We start from the raw sequence: 17,886 nt of genomic DNA on the forward strand, positions 1-17,886 counted from the left end.
TACTAAGAGAATAAGATGTATAAGCTTAGGACTATACGTAGTATATTAGGGAACATAATTAGAAGTTTTGTTAGACAGTATGTATCTCTCTCTCTCTCTATATATATATATATATATATATATATATATATATATGTATATATATATATATATATAGATATATATATATACAGATATATATATATATACATACACACACACACACACACACACACACACACACACACACACACACACACACACACACATATAATATTTACACACACACACATATATATATATATATATATATATATATATATATATATATATATATATATATATATATATATATATATATATATATATATATATATATGTGTGTGTGTGTGTGTGTGTGTATATATATATATATATATATATATATATATATATATATATATATATATATATATATATATATATATATATATATATATATATATATATTTACACATCATGGACAATAATCAGCAGAGCTATCACAGTTCAACAAACTGCACATTTTGAATTATAAAGGGGCAGTGAAGCTAGCATGGAAACATTCTAAGTGTAATATTCAATTTGATTAACCAAGAAAAACCCACTGCTTTGAAAATCAAGTCCAGCTGTGCAATTCCTGTAAATACCAGCATTACTGACTATCCGAACTTGCCACCCTTAGACCCATGTAACCAACACCCTAATAATTGGCGATTTCAACTACCCCACCATTAACTGGGAAAACTACTCATGTGCCAACTCTTTTGCTCAACGTTTTCTGGAATTCATAAATTCCAGCGCCTTAGATCAACTTATCCACACCCCCACCTGGGGCAGCAATATCCTATACTTGGTCATTGCCAACATGGCTGATCAGTGTTTCACACCAGAGGTCAATTCCTGGTTGGTCAGATCCGACCACAAGCTAATCACCTTAGACATCCATGTCCCCCCCTCCCCCCATCAGGGAGACCACCATAAAATAATTCTCCAAAGCCAGCTTCATGCTTCTTAAGACAGAAGTGGCAAACTTCATGACACCCATGCAGACAGACAATAGAGGTACGACTGCTGAATATTACACAAATGCACTTTATAAGCACTTACACGAGTGCATGGATCATGCTATCCCTTACAGAGCCAAGATGCTATCCTCCAAAAAAGGGAAGCCAATCTGGTGGCCCCTGCCATAAACAAACTCGACAACAGAAGAAATTAAGTTTTGCAAAAAAAGAGTAAAATCCCATGATTGGAGGAACTCCCTGGTCAGCCTCAGTAAGAAGCTAAGATCCCTCATAAAATTATCCAAAGCTAGTTACGAAAACAAAATCACCACTGATTCTAAAGATAACTACAAAGCATTCTCTAGCTATGTCAAGAATCTCAGTGGCAATACTCAGATCTGCTCTGAATTACAGCACAATGGCATTAAATACACAGAAACAACTGATATTGCCAACATCCTGGCAGATAGGCCCAATGTTAACTTTGCCCTCCTCTTACCCACTAAAGGGCTCATCTCTATACTTGAAGAATGCAAGTTTCCTGCAATCATGGCTGCACAGGTAAAGACCACACTCACCAAAAACATAGCATCCATGGGACCTGACAAAATCCCTGGCTGCATTCTACACAAACTACAGAATGAAGTGGCACCCCACCTAAGCACCACGTTCAATCATACCCTCACCTCAGGCTTTGTGTCCACTGAATGGCACACAGTGACAGTTATCCCACTCCACAAAGGGGGAGCCACCACAGACCCCGGGAACTACTGCCCCATTAGCCTAATGAGCCTGGTCTGCAAGGCCATGAAATGTATCATCATGGAACTTATAAACAAAGACGCTGATATTCTCAAAACTCTGGACCCCACCCAGTTCAGGTTTGTAAAAGACAGATCATGTCTCCTAAACCTGATAGATTTCTTTGAAGCAGTCACCAAAGCCGTAGACGAGGGTAAGGTGGTTCACACAGCATATCTAGATCTCGCCAAGGCTTTTGACACCATCCACCACTCTGGAATTATAGATTAACTCACTAAACTAGATATAAATCCCTGTGTCACAAGATGGGTTGCCAACTGGCTCACTGACAGAACCCACACTGTGAAAGTAGCAGACTCCAAATCTGACTTCAGACCAGTGACAACTGGAGTACCACAGGGTTCAATTCTGGGTCCTCTCCTGTTTGGTTTCTACTTTTCTGAAGTACAGACTAACACAGAAGGTTTTTGGCTAACAAAGTTTGCAGATGACTGCAAACTAGGAGCAATAATCGAAACTCCTAACAACTTGGACATCCTACAAAAGGACATCACTGAGACAGATGCCTGATCACAAAACCATGGCTTCAAGCTCAATGCCAAAAAGTGTATTGTCATTCACTTTGGTAAAAACTCTGTACCCATGAGCTACCACATAGGTGGTAGTCTACGTAACACCGAAAGTGGGATAAGAGACCTTGGGACACAGGTAGACAATAGTCTCTCCATTGATAATCACATCGCCACAGTAGTCAGGAAATCCTTCTACATGACACACCTCATCACAAAAGTTTCTCATACAGGAAAAAAGAGGTCATTGTTCCCCTCTACTCGTCACTCATTAGACCCATTATAGAGTACAATGTCCCTTTTGGTATGTACCTCACAAGACATCTACAACAACTGGAAAGGCTGCAGAAATACCTCACAAAGAGGATTACTAGCCTCAAACAGATGCCCTACACATAGCTTTACTCTTTTGCATATCACTAACTCAGAGTAATCTCTGCCTAACATACAAAGCTATGTCAAACCCAGAGCTGTTGGACATGTTCCACTTAAAGAAATCATAATCCCTCCAAGCTACATACTCTAGGGACCTAAACCTTGTCACCACAATAAACAGAACATGCTGGAGGGATAGATTCCTATCCTAGAGACTTCCCATACTCTGGAACAAACTACCTATCTATATCAAACAAAGCTCCTCATAAGCACGCTTCAAGAAAAATCTTGATGATTGGATGGGAAATAGGAAATTCACCCCAGGATCACCACTGTGGCTCTGCTCGACAGGGGCACAGGAAAATAATTTTCTTGGCTAGGCTTATATAGGCCCTAGGGCCAATAGCCTAGTATTTACCTGTGAATCTATGAGCCTAAGCAGTATGGTTCAATATGCTAATAAGCATCTAAAATAAACTGACATTCTGTTATGGCATCACATTTGCTGCAGTGGAGAAAATACTGTTGTTGTAAACAGGAGGGCACAATATAATTTATGTCCATATTAGAAATAGAGTTAATGATGAAAACTTTTAATCAATCATCTATTCATTCTTCTTGGGATGCGGCTTTGGAACTAATTTGATTGGCAAGAAAAGTCTGTACCCCAGCAAGGTTAAAGTGGAGGTGTCATTGGTTTGTGGGAGAATAAAAGCTTTGAGACAATGACATTTTACACACATGCACAAGCTGATCAGTTTGGTCTTGCATCTTCATAGATTCATAGATATGTACTAGGCTAATGTATTGAATAAAAGTATTTCCTGCACAATCTGAACAGAGGGGAGCTGTACAGAGCTCAAAGAACCCACAATAGTCAACATTTAGCAATAGAAAAGCAAAGGTTTAGTTTTAGATCATGCATACTTCTGAACTAATTTGAATAGCTGCCATGTATTCTGCATTATAGAATAGCATAACTCTCCTTGCAGATGTATTTCTACACCCCATTTTGTTTAGGATACACAGGTAAGGCATCATGATCTAAGATACATTTTCACAAGTTTATATGCAGAATGTACCTTGATGCATTTTGCCAGCTAGTTAACAATGTTTTGTATCAGCCTATACTGAAAAACATTCTTACAGCCTTTAAGCCCTTATAAATTCCATCACATATTTGAGCCTGAATTTGATGCCGTGGTCTTTATTAACAGAACTTCCAAAATCATGCTCCAAGTAGCACAAGTGTAACACTACAAACCACAAACATACTTTAATTTTCACATCATTTGGATTTATTCAAATTGTAATTTTCCATTGACTTTCAGAATTAAGTTTTTGAATAAATTGACATAATTTAATTGCTTTCCTGTCTTCATATGCAGGGACAGAATGAGAACTTCTATAAATGTTGTGGGAGATTCATTCGGGGCCGGAATCGTATACCACCTTTCAAAAGCAGAGCTTGCTGCGTTTGATGCACTACATAGTAACAAAACTGACCTGGAGATGGTAAAAATTCACCTGGACCATGAAGGCATAAAGAACCATATAACCGATAGTCTGAATGTCCTTCCCTTTTCAGGTTACTCCTCAGTTCCTACAGATGACTATGAGGTAAATCACAAATTATTTCCTCCCTGTTATGTTATAATTTATAAATGCCTACATAATACAGCAGTGCTTTGTTTAGACATTTAAAACAATGCCTAATGTCATATAATACTATCTGATAACTTCAGCTAATGCTCTACATTTATTTAATAAATGATTCTAGACTTTCTTCTTGATTACTGTTTCTGTAGTAAAATGTGCTTTTTTATTTTATGTTATGCAGGAAATGGTAATATTGTGCAGATGGACACATTAAAATCTGTAATTTGCACATATCCAAAGTACATTATGTAATTCTGTAATATCTAAATGTTAGAAAAGAGAGCAGAATGGCGTTTCTCCTTGCCCTTAGCTGTCCATGGGAAGAGATAGTAGGATCATATTTCTACCATTGTATATCTAAACATGGTACTGTTGACAGCATAACCTTCAAAGCTGAAGACTATGGTATTTAGTCCAATGTGAGTATTGAAGGCATGTCTGAAATGTGCAGCACAAGAGGTTGGGCCATTTTTAAGGTGAAACATTAACTCAAAAAACAGTCTGTCATTTTATTGATGTTGTCCTTTTGGTTGATGTCATGCTATATTTTTAAATTCAATACACTTGCATCAATTAATACATGATGACACACATGTATAATCATATACCACCTTTCAAAGGTAAAGCTTGCTGCCTTTGATGCATCTTGCAGTAATAGAACTGACCTGGGGATAGTAAAAGTCCAGCTGGGCTATATGGGCTTAAAGAGCTATATAAACAACAGTTGAAAAGTCCTCCTCTTTTTCAGGCTACTCAGTTCCTATAGATGAAGATGCATCTACCAACTAATAAGTATTTGTGAGTGGATACAATTTCTTGATCTGCACCATCAAATTATAAGTGATGGGTATTGCCTTGACTTATGACCAACATCTGGCACACTCAGATAAACCTCTTTTTGAACAACTACAGAGCAGATTTATAATCACTGGCTTCCTATGACTTCACATACTTTGCTCTCACCTTAATGCCTTTCAATACCTTACCACCAGTGTCTGAAACTAGAGCCAAGATAACTTTTCAGACATATACAAACACACCACACACATATACACACTCTGTTTCAAATGAGGAGCTAATGATACCTTTCTAGTGCCAGTATCCATTCTGTTGTCTTTATGGTAATGATGCCATCAGCTAAACTAATCTAGCACATCAAAAATCCAATTACTGTTCAATCATAAAATACATCCAACATAATATTTTTCTTCTCCTCTAACTTCTTTTTAAGACTACATCTGAACCTAGTTTATTTCTGAGTTTGTTGTTATTCTGTTCTGGTTAGCATTGTGCATATGGCCATTGCAAATGCAGACACAATTGGAAGTGCTGGCCATCACACCTTCAGCCAGTACTCTACATGCATCATAAAAAAGAACCGCATGCTGTCATATATCACACATGGATACATATCATCCAGCTTTTCCAGCATCAGGTACATGATGATGTCACACACTCCTGTTTAATTATCCTCCTTTATCTGCAAAAACTGTCAAACTGTCACAGCTCTGCACTAGTATTTTTCAGTTAATTTTTGCTTGCAACCCCAATAATGCCTGTCAGTAGCTTTTTTTCTATAACATACAAATAGCTATCAATAAAGAACATTGCTTTTCCTCTATGACTACATACTTTATTGTAGAATTCTCCAACAAAACCAGGAGCACTTGTCAGTCAAGACTCAGCACCCATTTGATATCAGTCATTGGAGGAATTCTACTATACATGTGCTACAGAGATGTGCATTAGCTACACCTGTAAAAAGGCAAAACAACCAATCAGGGACATGAACTGAACATTATCCTTGTCAAAAAGGAAGTGTCAGTAGTAGCACAGTATACATAAGAAAATACATGGAGAAATGATATGCTTTTTTGCAGTAGAGCATATCTCACAGAGGTATGTGTGTGAGGAATGATTAACGCATGTTTTCATAATGTTGTAGTACCAACACAGTGTTGTTACTGCTTTAGAAAACGTGGCTAAAGAATATATCAATTTAGAGAACATTTAATCTGATCAGTATTGATTCAGCATACAGACTGAGTACTGATATGCACATATTCACTGTTCAGCCATGAAGTACTGTAATCACCTGGTTAGTAAATGTTTTATGGCTACACTTTACAAGTTTTACAGTTGTTGCATATCACTGTTACACTATACTGTATACTGTGTCAATGTGCAGCTTTGACCACACATAACACATTTTGACAAGGTTCATAAACACGTCCCTTCATAAGCAGTTTACACTTGCTGGAAGTGTTTGATGACTATTTACCAACCTGTCTGTAACATTGCTACTACACTACACACATGCAGGTACAAGCACTTCCCTGTAATACTATACTATGCATGTGCAGGTACAATCACTTCCCTGTAACACTATACTACACACGTACAAGTACAAGCACTTGCCTGTAGTACTACACTACACATGTACAGGTATAAGCACTTCCCTGTAATACTACACTACACACATGCAGGTACAAGCACTTCCCTGTAATACTACACTACACATGCAGGTACAAGCACTTCCCTGTAATATTACATTACACACGTACAGGTGCAAGCATTTCCCTGTAATACTACACTACACACATACAGGTACAAGCACTTCCCTGTAATACTACACTACACACATGTAGGTACAAGGACTTCCCTGTAATACTACACTACGCATGTAAAGGTACAAGCAATTCCCTGTAATACTACACTACACACATGCAGGTACAAGCACTTCCCTGTAATGCTACACAACACACATGCAGGTACAAGAACTTCCCTGTAATACTACACTACACACATGCAGGTACAAACACTTCCCTGTAATATTACACTACACAAGTACAGGTACAAGCACTTCCCTGTAATACTACACTACACACGTACAGGTACAAGCACTTCACTGTAATACTACACTACACACATACAGGTACAAGCACTTCCCTGTAATACGACACTACACACATGCAGGTACAAGCACTTCCCTGTAATACTACACTACACATATACAGGTACAAGCACATCCCTATAATACTACACTACACATATGCAGGTACAAGCACTTCCCTGTGATACTACACTACACACATGCAGGTACAAGCACTTCCCTGTAATACTACACTACACATATGCAGGTACAAGCACTTCCCTGTAATACTACACTACACATATGCAGGTACAAGCACTTCCCTGTAATATTACACTACACATGTACAGGTACAAGCACTTCCCTGTAATACTACACTACACACATACAGGTACAAGCACTTCCCTGTAATACTACACTACACACATGCAGGTACAAGCATTTCCCTGTAATACTACACTACACATATGCAGGTGCAAGCACTTCCCTGTAATACTACACTACACATCTACAGGTACAAGCACTTCCCTACAATACTACACTACACACGTGCAGGTACAAGCACTTCCCTGTAATACTACACTACACACGTACCAGTACAAGCACTTCCCTGTAATACTACACTACACGTGCAGGTACAAGCACTTCCCTGTAATACTATACTACACATGTACAGGTACAAGCACTTCCCTGTAATACTATACTACACATGTACAGGTACAAGCACTTCCCTGTAATACTACACTACACATGTACAGGTACAAGCACTTCCCTGTAATACTACACTATACACGTACAGGTACAAGCACTTCCCTGTAATACTACACTACACACATACATGTACAAGCACTTCCCTGTAATACTACACTACACATGTACAGGTACAAGCACTTCCATGTAAACAAGCTGCACTGATCATGCAGTACATGTGTACCTTCAAGGTCATGGATAATCTGTTGCATGTTTATTGTGTTTTCTAACATTACATTTTAAGAAGGTGTACTGTCTCCGTTCTCAGTAGTGAATACATTGGGAAGTATGCAGTTGTTAATGAAATAGATTCTGCACTTTTATCAGTGCTGCTGTATTACCACCTGTTAAACAGCATTTCAAATGCCAACTGAGTATTCAAGTACTGTTGTCATCTGTTTTCATATCCCAGTACTGTTTTCATATTCCAGTACTGTGTAACTGTAATGTGTTGTAGTCCTTCTTTGTGCAGAGCAATGCTATATGACATTACAATTTCACTGTAGTGGAAGGAACAATACACACCAAATCTCTCTATTGTCCCTGATTATGCAGAATGTTCTGGATTTTGCCTCATAATTTTGAGTTGTTCATGAAATATTTGCTTTTTTGGGAATTCGGGGTTGATTACAGTCACCCAATAATGCTGATCAGTGCAGTTTCATACTTCTTATTTTTCATGTGATGCTTGTTCACAGAACATCTTGTACCTCTATTAACTTTGTCAGCGAAGTACAGCTATTGTCACAGTTTGTTCTTGTTTGTCTATTTTTGTGGATTTATACACAAAAATGTTCCAGCAACTCTGATGTATGGAAATGCAACATATGCAGCTAAATCAACAGGTCTAAACTTTAAACCTTTCATCGCCACATTTTCTACAACATATTTCTTATCCAGAACGTCATTTAAATTGTTGACGTTCTGCATGTAAACATTGAGGGGATTTAAAAAAGCCTACCTGGTCTTTCTTACCATGTAGGCCTCGTGCCATGCTGCTTACATGAAAATAAGCAGATTTGTGATCCAGAAAGCACTGTTGGGTAGCGCGCATACATGTGCCAGCATGGGAAGTCCTGTGGCATGCATATCACCTCATAATAATTATTTCTGCTCAGCACTTGTTCAGAACTTGTAAGCACTAAATAAGCTACTAATTACTATAGCACTCAATCTTCCTCATTATCTAGAGGAAAACAGTTTTTGTACTTACTTTTCTCACTTGCTTAGAGAAAAACAGCTCTTGTACTCACTTTCCTCACTTATCTAGAGGAAAATAATTTTTTATTCAGGCATGTCCAAGGGTCAGTTCCCAGTGTTTTCTCCTGTCTGTCTGATGAATCTGGGCATCTTGAGGCAATGTAGAAATTGCCTCATGTACACAGACAACCCTCTCCTCCTACCACCCAGCACTACAGCCTGTGAGAGATGCACTTATCTAGCCAAACAGGAGGTAAAGCTCTCTCCAACCAAGACTGAACTTGACAGTCATGAGGAGATGGTAAACATTTGCACCACACCACACTCATCACATAGTCTCACTAAATCTACATCACCAAAATCCACACATAGTAACACAAAAACATTCGCGGAGGCTCTCAATAATAATCTGTCTAAGCAACAGAGACCTCCAAAGCAGAAAAGCAAGCAACCTCCATCCCTCAACACAACCCAAATGACACATAGCCCACAGACTCAGTGTGCCACTCAACCACAGCCAATAAGGCAAAACAAGGTACCCAACACACCAGTCATAGGTGACTCTATAGTCAGGCACACTGATGTCCCACTCACCAGGCTAAACAAGGAGAAGGTTACTGTCAGCTGCCTGTCGGGTGCCAGGATCTGCCACATAACCCACGCACTCAGGTCAAGCCACAACAAGTACAGATATGATTCTGTCATTGTCCATGTTGGTGTGAATGACCTGAGACGTACCTCCCTGGACTACATGAAAAGAGACATGAAGGAGCTCTCCGATCTTGCAGCCCAGGCAGGTATGACCATAGCCCTGAGTAGCATTCTGCCATCACACAAAATGATACCACAGTACAAGGACAAAATGATTGACTTCAACAATTGGCTAAGCTTCTGGTGTCATTCTAAGGGGATCCAGTATATGTCTGCTTGGGATGACATAGTTGACAGACCACGATGCTTTGCCACAGATGGACTGCACCTGTCACCCCTGGGATTCTGGATACTGGCTAAGGCTCTTGCTGCCCCTGTAGTGCCTTTTTCAGGCAAGATTCAAATAACAAATTCATCACCGTAACAGGAACAGGCAAGCAAAAACTGAGGGTAATGCTACTTAATGTTAGAAGTCTAAATCTCAAAATGCACTCACTTGAGGCACTCCATAAAATGGAGAACATCGATATCTGTGCAGTGACTGAGACCTGGTTCAAGGCTCCAGAGAGCATCCCTGCACAACCAGGCTATAACTCATACCACACTTTTCGACCATGTAACCTGGACCGAAGCACCAAAGGCGGAGGTGTGTCCATATTCATTAAGGATATCCACACCTCCAGGCTAGTTGCTCAGCATAATGCATCCAAGGTTATCCAAATGCAACTAACTCTGGGAAAAACTGCAATCCAAATTGTAGCTTGCTACAGATCCCCCACCATGCCCCAGGATTCCCACTACTCTTTTCTTGATGTACTGGAATATATTAGGGTTCAATAGAACACCCTAATAATGGGCAACTTAAATTACCCCACCATTAACTGGGAAAACTACTCGTGTACCAACTCCTTAGCTCAACGCTTTCTGGAATTCATAAACTCCAATGCCCTGGATCAACTTATCCACACCCCCACCAGGGGCAACAATATCCTAGACCTAGTCATTACCAAGATGACTGACCGGTGTTCCACACCTGAAGTCAACTCCTCATTGGTCCGATCCGATCATAAGCTAATTACTCTTGATATCCACATCCCGCCCCCACCCCCCATTAAGGAAACCATGGTAAAAAAAAATTCCAAAGCCAGCTTCATGCTTCTTAAGACAGAAGTGGTGAACTTCATGACACCCATGTGGATGGACAATATAGTTACAACTGCTGAATCCTACATAAATGCCCTCTATAAGCACTTACATGAGTGCATGGACCGTGCTATCCCAAACAGAACCAAGACACTATCCTCCAAAAAAAGGAAGCTAATCTGGTGGTCCCCTGCCATAAACAAAATGTACAACAGAAGAAAGAAACTGTTGCAAAAGAGAGTAAAATCCCATGAGTGGAGGAGCTCCCTGGTCAGCCTCAGTAAGAAGCTGATATCCCTTATAAGATCCTCCAAAGCTAGCTACGAAAACAAAATCACCACTAATTCTAAGAACAACCGCAAAGCATTCTATAGCTATGTTAAGAATCTCGATGGCAACACACAAATCTGCTCTGAGTTACAGCACAACGGCACGAAAATTACAGAACCAACTGATATTGCCAACATCCCGGCAGATAGGTTCAGTGCTAACTTTACCCCCCCCCTCACTGCCTAAAGGGCCCATATCTATACAGGAGGAATGCAGAGTCCCTGGAATCACAGCTACACAGCTAAAAGCTGCACTCTCTAAAGCCAAAAGCACAGCATCCACGGGACAACATCCCAGGCTGCGTTTTACACAAACTTCAGAACAAACTGGCTCCCCACTTAAGCACCATGTTCAATAATAGCCTTGCATCAGGCTTTGTGCCCACTGAATGGCGCACAGCAACAGTTTTCCCACTCCGCAAAGGGGGAGCCACCACTGATCCCGGGACCTATCGACTTATTAGCCTGATGAGCCTGATCTGCAAGGCCATGGAACGTATCATCATGGAACTCATAAACAAAGACATTGGTAACCTCCAAACTCTAGATCCCACCCATTTTGGGTTTGTGAAAGGCAGATCATGCCTCCTGAACCTGATTGACTTCTTTGAGGCAGTCACCAAAGCCGTAGATGAGTGTAAGTTGGTTCACACAGCCTATCTTGACCTCACCAAGGCTTTCAACACCATCCCCCATTCTGGAATTATAGTTATACTCACTAAACTAGGTATAAATCCCTACGTCACAAGATTGGTTGCCAACTGGCTTACTGACAGAACCCACACTGTAAAAGTTGCAGACTCCAAATCTGACCTCAAAGCAGTGACAAGTGGAGTACCACAGGGTTCCATCCTAGGACCTCTCCTGTTTGGTATGTACTTCTCTGAAGTACAGGCTAACACAGAAGGCCTCTGGCTAATGAAGTTTGCAGATGACTGCAAACTAGGAGCCATAGTCAAGTCCCCAAATGATGTGGACATCCTACAGAAGGGCCTCACTGAGACAGATGCCTGGTGTCAGAGCCATGGCCTCAAGCTCAATGCCAAAAAGTGCAGTGTCATCCCCTTTGCTAAAAACTCTGTACCCATGAACTACCACATAGGCAGCAATCTACTTAACACTGAATGTGCAATAAGAGACCTTAGGACCCAGGTGGACAGTAGTCTGTCCTTTAATAGTCACATCGCTACAGTAGTCAGGAAGTCCTTCAACGTGGCACACCTCATCATAAAAGGGTTCTCATCCAGGAAAAAAGAGGTCATTGTTTCCCTCTACTCGACACTCATTAGACCCATTATAGAGTACAACACCCCTTTTGGAATGTACCTCACAAGACATCTGCAGCAGCTGGAAAGGCCACAGAAGTACCTCACAAAGAGGATTACTGGCCTCAAACAAATGCCCTACACTGACTGCCTCAAAAAACTCCAGCTTTACTCCGTAGCATATCACCTACTCTGAGGTGATCTCTGCCTAACATACAAAGCTGTGTCAAACCCAGAGCTGTTGGACATGCTACACCTAAAGAAATCCCAATCCCTCCGAGCTACATGCTCTAGGGACCTAAACCTTGTCACCAGAATAAACAGGACATGCTGGAGGGATAGATCCCTGTCCCAGAGATTTCCCATACTCTGGAACAGGCTACCCATCTATGTCAAGCAAAGTTCTTCATTAGCACTCTTCAAGAAAAATCTTGATGAGTGGATGGGAAACAGGTAATACACCCCGGGAATCACTTCTGTGGCTCTGCTTGACAGTGGCACAGGAAAATAACTTTCTTGGGTGGCGTAAGACAGGGAATCTTGTTGGCTAGGCTTACATAGGCCCTTGGGCCGATAGCCTAGCACCTACCTATGAACCTATGAACCTATAAGCAGATGAATCTCATGCAAATGAGGCAGGGAGACTGATCTAGCAAGCAGAAAGGCAGCCCTGCAGACCCTGTGTCAGTGTCTGTAGTCTACACAGAAAAATTCCGTGTACAGGAATGTAGACAGACAAAAGGGGCTGTGAAAATGTAGATAGATGGACAGAAATGGCATACCATAGACAGATATGAGTGAAATATCCTCTGTGTGTCTTAAAAGTTACAGAAAATATGTTAAAATATTTTTTTAATAACCTGGGCATGCTTGCATGGTACGGCACAGTGCACAGACATGCCTTATAATAAAAAACCCGGGAAAATCAAATATTAATATCATGAGACAGAAATGCATTACAGGACCCTGTGTGTGGTATCTATAATGGTGCAGGACATTGTGTGTAGTATCTACAATGGTGCAGGACATTGTGAGTAGTATCTACAATGGTGCACTGGTGCTGTTGCTATTGTAGAAGGGCTTGGAACAGGTGGTATCCATGAGCATGGATCCCTATACTAATGAGGTGGAGATACCGAATAGCATAATGGGGTAACCATGCCCATATATCCTCTCATCGTAGGCAGAGAACCATGTTGGTGTCCACAAAGGAGGTAGCTGACATCAAGAGATGATGTGTTCAATATTGTCTTAGCTGACTGGAGCTTAGCTGCACCTGTTTGTGTAGTGCACTGCTGTGCTGAGAATGGCAGTTTGGATGTGTGTGCACTGACTGCTAAGCTTTGTTTACCTGCGGGGCACATGTTTTTGTGTATTTGCTCAGTGTACCACTGCACTGAGTGTGGAAGTCTGATGGGTGTGTCCACTGACTGCTAAGCTTTGATCACTTATGGGGTGCGTGTTTGCACAGCACCTGCATTGCTGAGAGTATCGAAAAGGCAAGGATGCATTAATTAGTTTTGACCCTTGTTTAACTTAAACTAGGGCCATTAAATGATGTTAATAATATACTAGGCAGGTCCAATGCATCATAGGTAGCCAATAAAACAGGCAGCACCTACAGTAGAACACTATAAAGTATGCATACACCCTACAATCTGATTTTCCCCCATGCTCTGCACCATTGGAGTACAGACTTGGGATTTTTAACTGAAAGAATGCTAGGAGCTGCAGGTCTGCTACATCTGTATGTGCTAGATGCCAAAGTCAGTGCTGTTCCTTACAGTAGACCTAGGCAGAGTAGGAGAAGAGTGTTCATGCCCTGTGTAATTTTCTAGGAGCTACATGAGATGGAGATTGTAGACAGCTACAGGGTAGACAGGGACATACTACAAGAACTCACTGAACTGTGCCGCCCTCAACTCAGACCCAGAGCCAACAGAGGGGAACCCATCTCAGTAGAAACAAAGATATGTGTATCCCTTAGGATAATAGCCACATGTACCATCCAAAGACCAACTGGGGTCATGATGGGGGGTCTCACAGGCATCAGCAGCTAGAGTACTCCACCAATTCCTGGATGCCATGCTACCACTTGCCAGTAAGCACATTTATTTTCCCCTCATCCCTGAGGTGAGGGCCAGCAATATGCAACACTTCTACCATGTAGTACAGTACCCTGATGTACTGGATGACATAGATTGCCCTCAGGTACACATCAAGTCACCACCCAGTGAGGAGGGTCGAATCTACATCAACCGCAAGGGGTACCACTCTATCAACTGCCAGATCATGTGCAGTGCCCAAGCCATTATCATGAATGTGTGTGCTGGCAGCCCTGGCAGTTATCGTGACTTCCATATCTGGGATGCATCACAACTGTACCAGGTGTTTGCTGGAGAGACATCTCACATGGCAGTTTACTGGGGGATGCTGGCTACTCACTGGAACCATGGAGGATGAGACCCATCAGAAATGCACACACAACCAAGGAAAAACACCATAATGAGGCACACGCACAAACTAGGAACACCATAGATCATGTGTTTGGGCTGCTGAAGTCATGGTTCTGGTGCCTCAATATATCTGGTAGAGCCCTGCAGTACTCTCCAGCCACATGTCCACATATGTTTACATTATGTGCCATGTTACACAATATGATCCAGTGGAAACAGCTGCAGCAGGATCAGCAAAGGGAAGGGATACACAACCCCATACCAGTGCTTAGGTCACCACAGCCACACTTACATTAGGACTTGGAGGAAGAGATCCCTAATGATGTCCCTTTAGGCAGACGTAGGTGTGCCCAGTATGCCCTGGCATTGGCTAAGAGACAATGCATAGCACATTCTGTAATGACCTAGTGCCTTAGGGACTGACACCTGACACTTTACTCATACTTACATACATATAACAGAAACGATGATGCCAGGCAACCCACATGACCTAAACCTAACCATGTATTGGCTGTGGACTGCTTGCATCACACAGAGTCAGCCCTGAACTACAGGTCTGTCAACTGCTGCATTCGCAAGGTAAGTCTTCAATCTGCACACTACTTGTAAGGATTACTATAATATGGTATTGTACTTATAGATCTGCTGCATTTATACAAGGAAATATAGTGGGCTATCTGTACAAAAGTAACATCCACATGGGACAACTGATACCCAGACCAATAAAATGTGTTCCTTAATTTTCCCTAGGCCTCATGGTTGGAATATTCACATCAGTCAAGGGAGATGTTAAACAGTGGGCACACATGATATGTGGACAACTGTCTACCCAAGCTTCTCATATGCTGTTGTTCCCCCACCCCAACACAGCAGTGTACCCATATAACTGCTTTAACAGAAAATCAGCTATGGTATATCAGTGGACCAGGCAATCTCAAGGCTGTAACATAGATATCGTGCACACATTGCTTGTCTCTGTTTATGGAGGATAACAATGTACATATTTATGCTGTTGACTGTGTGATGAATGACTCCTCTGGTGACCTGTGTGGCTCAGTGGACTAGGGAAGCTAGAATGGGTGAGGGTGTTGATGGGTTCTAATCTGGAATTACTCACATCTTTTGCATGTGAGGTAGTACTATGTTGATGTTTTCACAGACTGTCATACCTCTCAACCTCTTAATGCAAGAAGTCTGGACAAAACCAGAAAGATTGGGGGGACAAAGGCCCAAACATAGGGACAGAGTTTAAATATTGTTCCCATAAACTTAGAAAGTTGCTGAAATTAAAGGTGTTGCATTATTACATATTTTCTGAAGTATATAAAATCTGAAACACAAACGTTTGTCTGTATTTAGTATAAAGTAGTGACATCAATATTCAATAATTCACCAGAAGACCACAAATGTATGAAGAACAGGCCAAACATATGAGGCAAAACTCTGGATATTCTGTGAAAATCAGGACAGTTGAGCAGTATACAGACTGTCAGTCTGTTGGTGGTGTAACATTACCAACTTCACTCACATATTAAGTACAGCACACAGCTGGGGAATGCTGTGGACATTTTGACTGAAGTGTAGTACTGCAGAAACAGGGGTGGATGTTAATGTCTGTAACATACAAAATCTAGGACTGGAGTACAGGTATGTGTGGTGGCCTGGAATCACTTATGAGTGCAGACAGTCTCACTGGGCATACCCAGACACTTAATTAAAATGAGCACAATTTTGTTGCCCTTTCATTAAAATGATCTGTTATTTATAAATGTCTATACATACAGACATATATGTTTACATATCCGTCTGTCACTATCTCTCTCTTACATGCATAGTATATCTATCGCTATGTAGTGTCAAATACATAAATACTGATATATATATATATATATATATATATATATATATATATATATATATATATATATATATATATACATAGCTATATATATTAAAATGATACGTACACTCCCCTATATATCTACATAATACATATACATAGCAAACAAACACAGCTACATTTATATATGCATCCCTGTTATATACATAAATTTGTGTGTGGATGTCTGTATTGTCCTACATACCTTAATAATGGTGAGTAAATCTGCACTATCACACAGCCATACTGTTGAATGAAGGATCCAAATTAAGGGTACAACAGTGCATAATCCACTTATCTACAGACCCCTATGCCTGCTGGATGTCATCACATAGACAGACACAGGTGAGCAGGTGGTGTAATGTATAACCTTGTCAATGCATGTATGGACAAAGAATATTGTCCCTGCCCACAGGTTTGCCTATGTATCTGCAAACAGCCACATGTGGCCATACTGGTAACTGTACACATATAGGATAAAAACAGTTATCTCACTGCTAGGATACCAGATGCAGATAACATTATGAAGCAATATCACTCTGCAGGCCACAGATGCTGCTCAACACAAGCCTAGTTTGTGTAATGCACAAGTACAGTGCCTGCAATCACATATACAACAGATATAAGCTGTGGCACATACGATAAGTATTGTGATGTGTAATACATAACACTAGATAGGCAGGGGTTCTAATCTCACTCCAGCCCACTTGTTACATGTCTGTATCTGTCCGTGTATATATGTATGTAGATGTATATATATATATATATATATATATATATATATATATATATATATATATATATATATTCCCTTGCAAAACAATGGACATCACCTCATGGGCTATCCACTTGCAATGATTATGCACTCTTTGGGCCTGTAACTTTTTGCTGGCTTTCAAACTGCCCTCTTTTAGAAGGCCTGATGATGTCAGCCACCTTAAGACTACCAGGTGACCATGCAGTATTAGACAT

At 40.7% G+C, this 17,886-nt stretch overlaps 1 protein-coding gene across 1 annotated transcript in view; it reads left to right on the top strand.

Moving 5' to 3' along the window:
- LOC122791498 (excitatory amino acid transporter 2-like) overlaps nucleotides 1-4,583 on the top strand; it is a 594,255-nt gene extending 589,672 nt beyond the window's left edge. The window contains exons 9-10 of the mRNA XM_044059240.1: nucleotides 4,099-4,330; nucleotides 4,551-4,583. Of these exons, the coding sequence (XP_043915175.1) occupies nucleotides 4,099-4,330; nucleotides 4,551-4,583 (265 nt within the window). The remainder of the gene's footprint in view (nucleotides 1-4,098; nucleotides 4,331-4,550) is intronic.
- The last annotated feature ends 13,303 nt before the right edge of the window (nucleotides 4,584-17,886 follow it).

The sequence above is a fragment of the Protopterus annectens genome, chromosome 17.part0 (genome assembly GCF_019279795.1).
Source record: "Protopterus annectens isolate FY-2018-M chromosome 17.part0, PAN1.0, whole genome shotgun sequence".
In the NCBI taxonomy this organism is placed as follows: Eukaryota; Metazoa; Chordata; order Ceratodontiformes; family Protopteridae; genus Protopterus; species Protopterus annectens.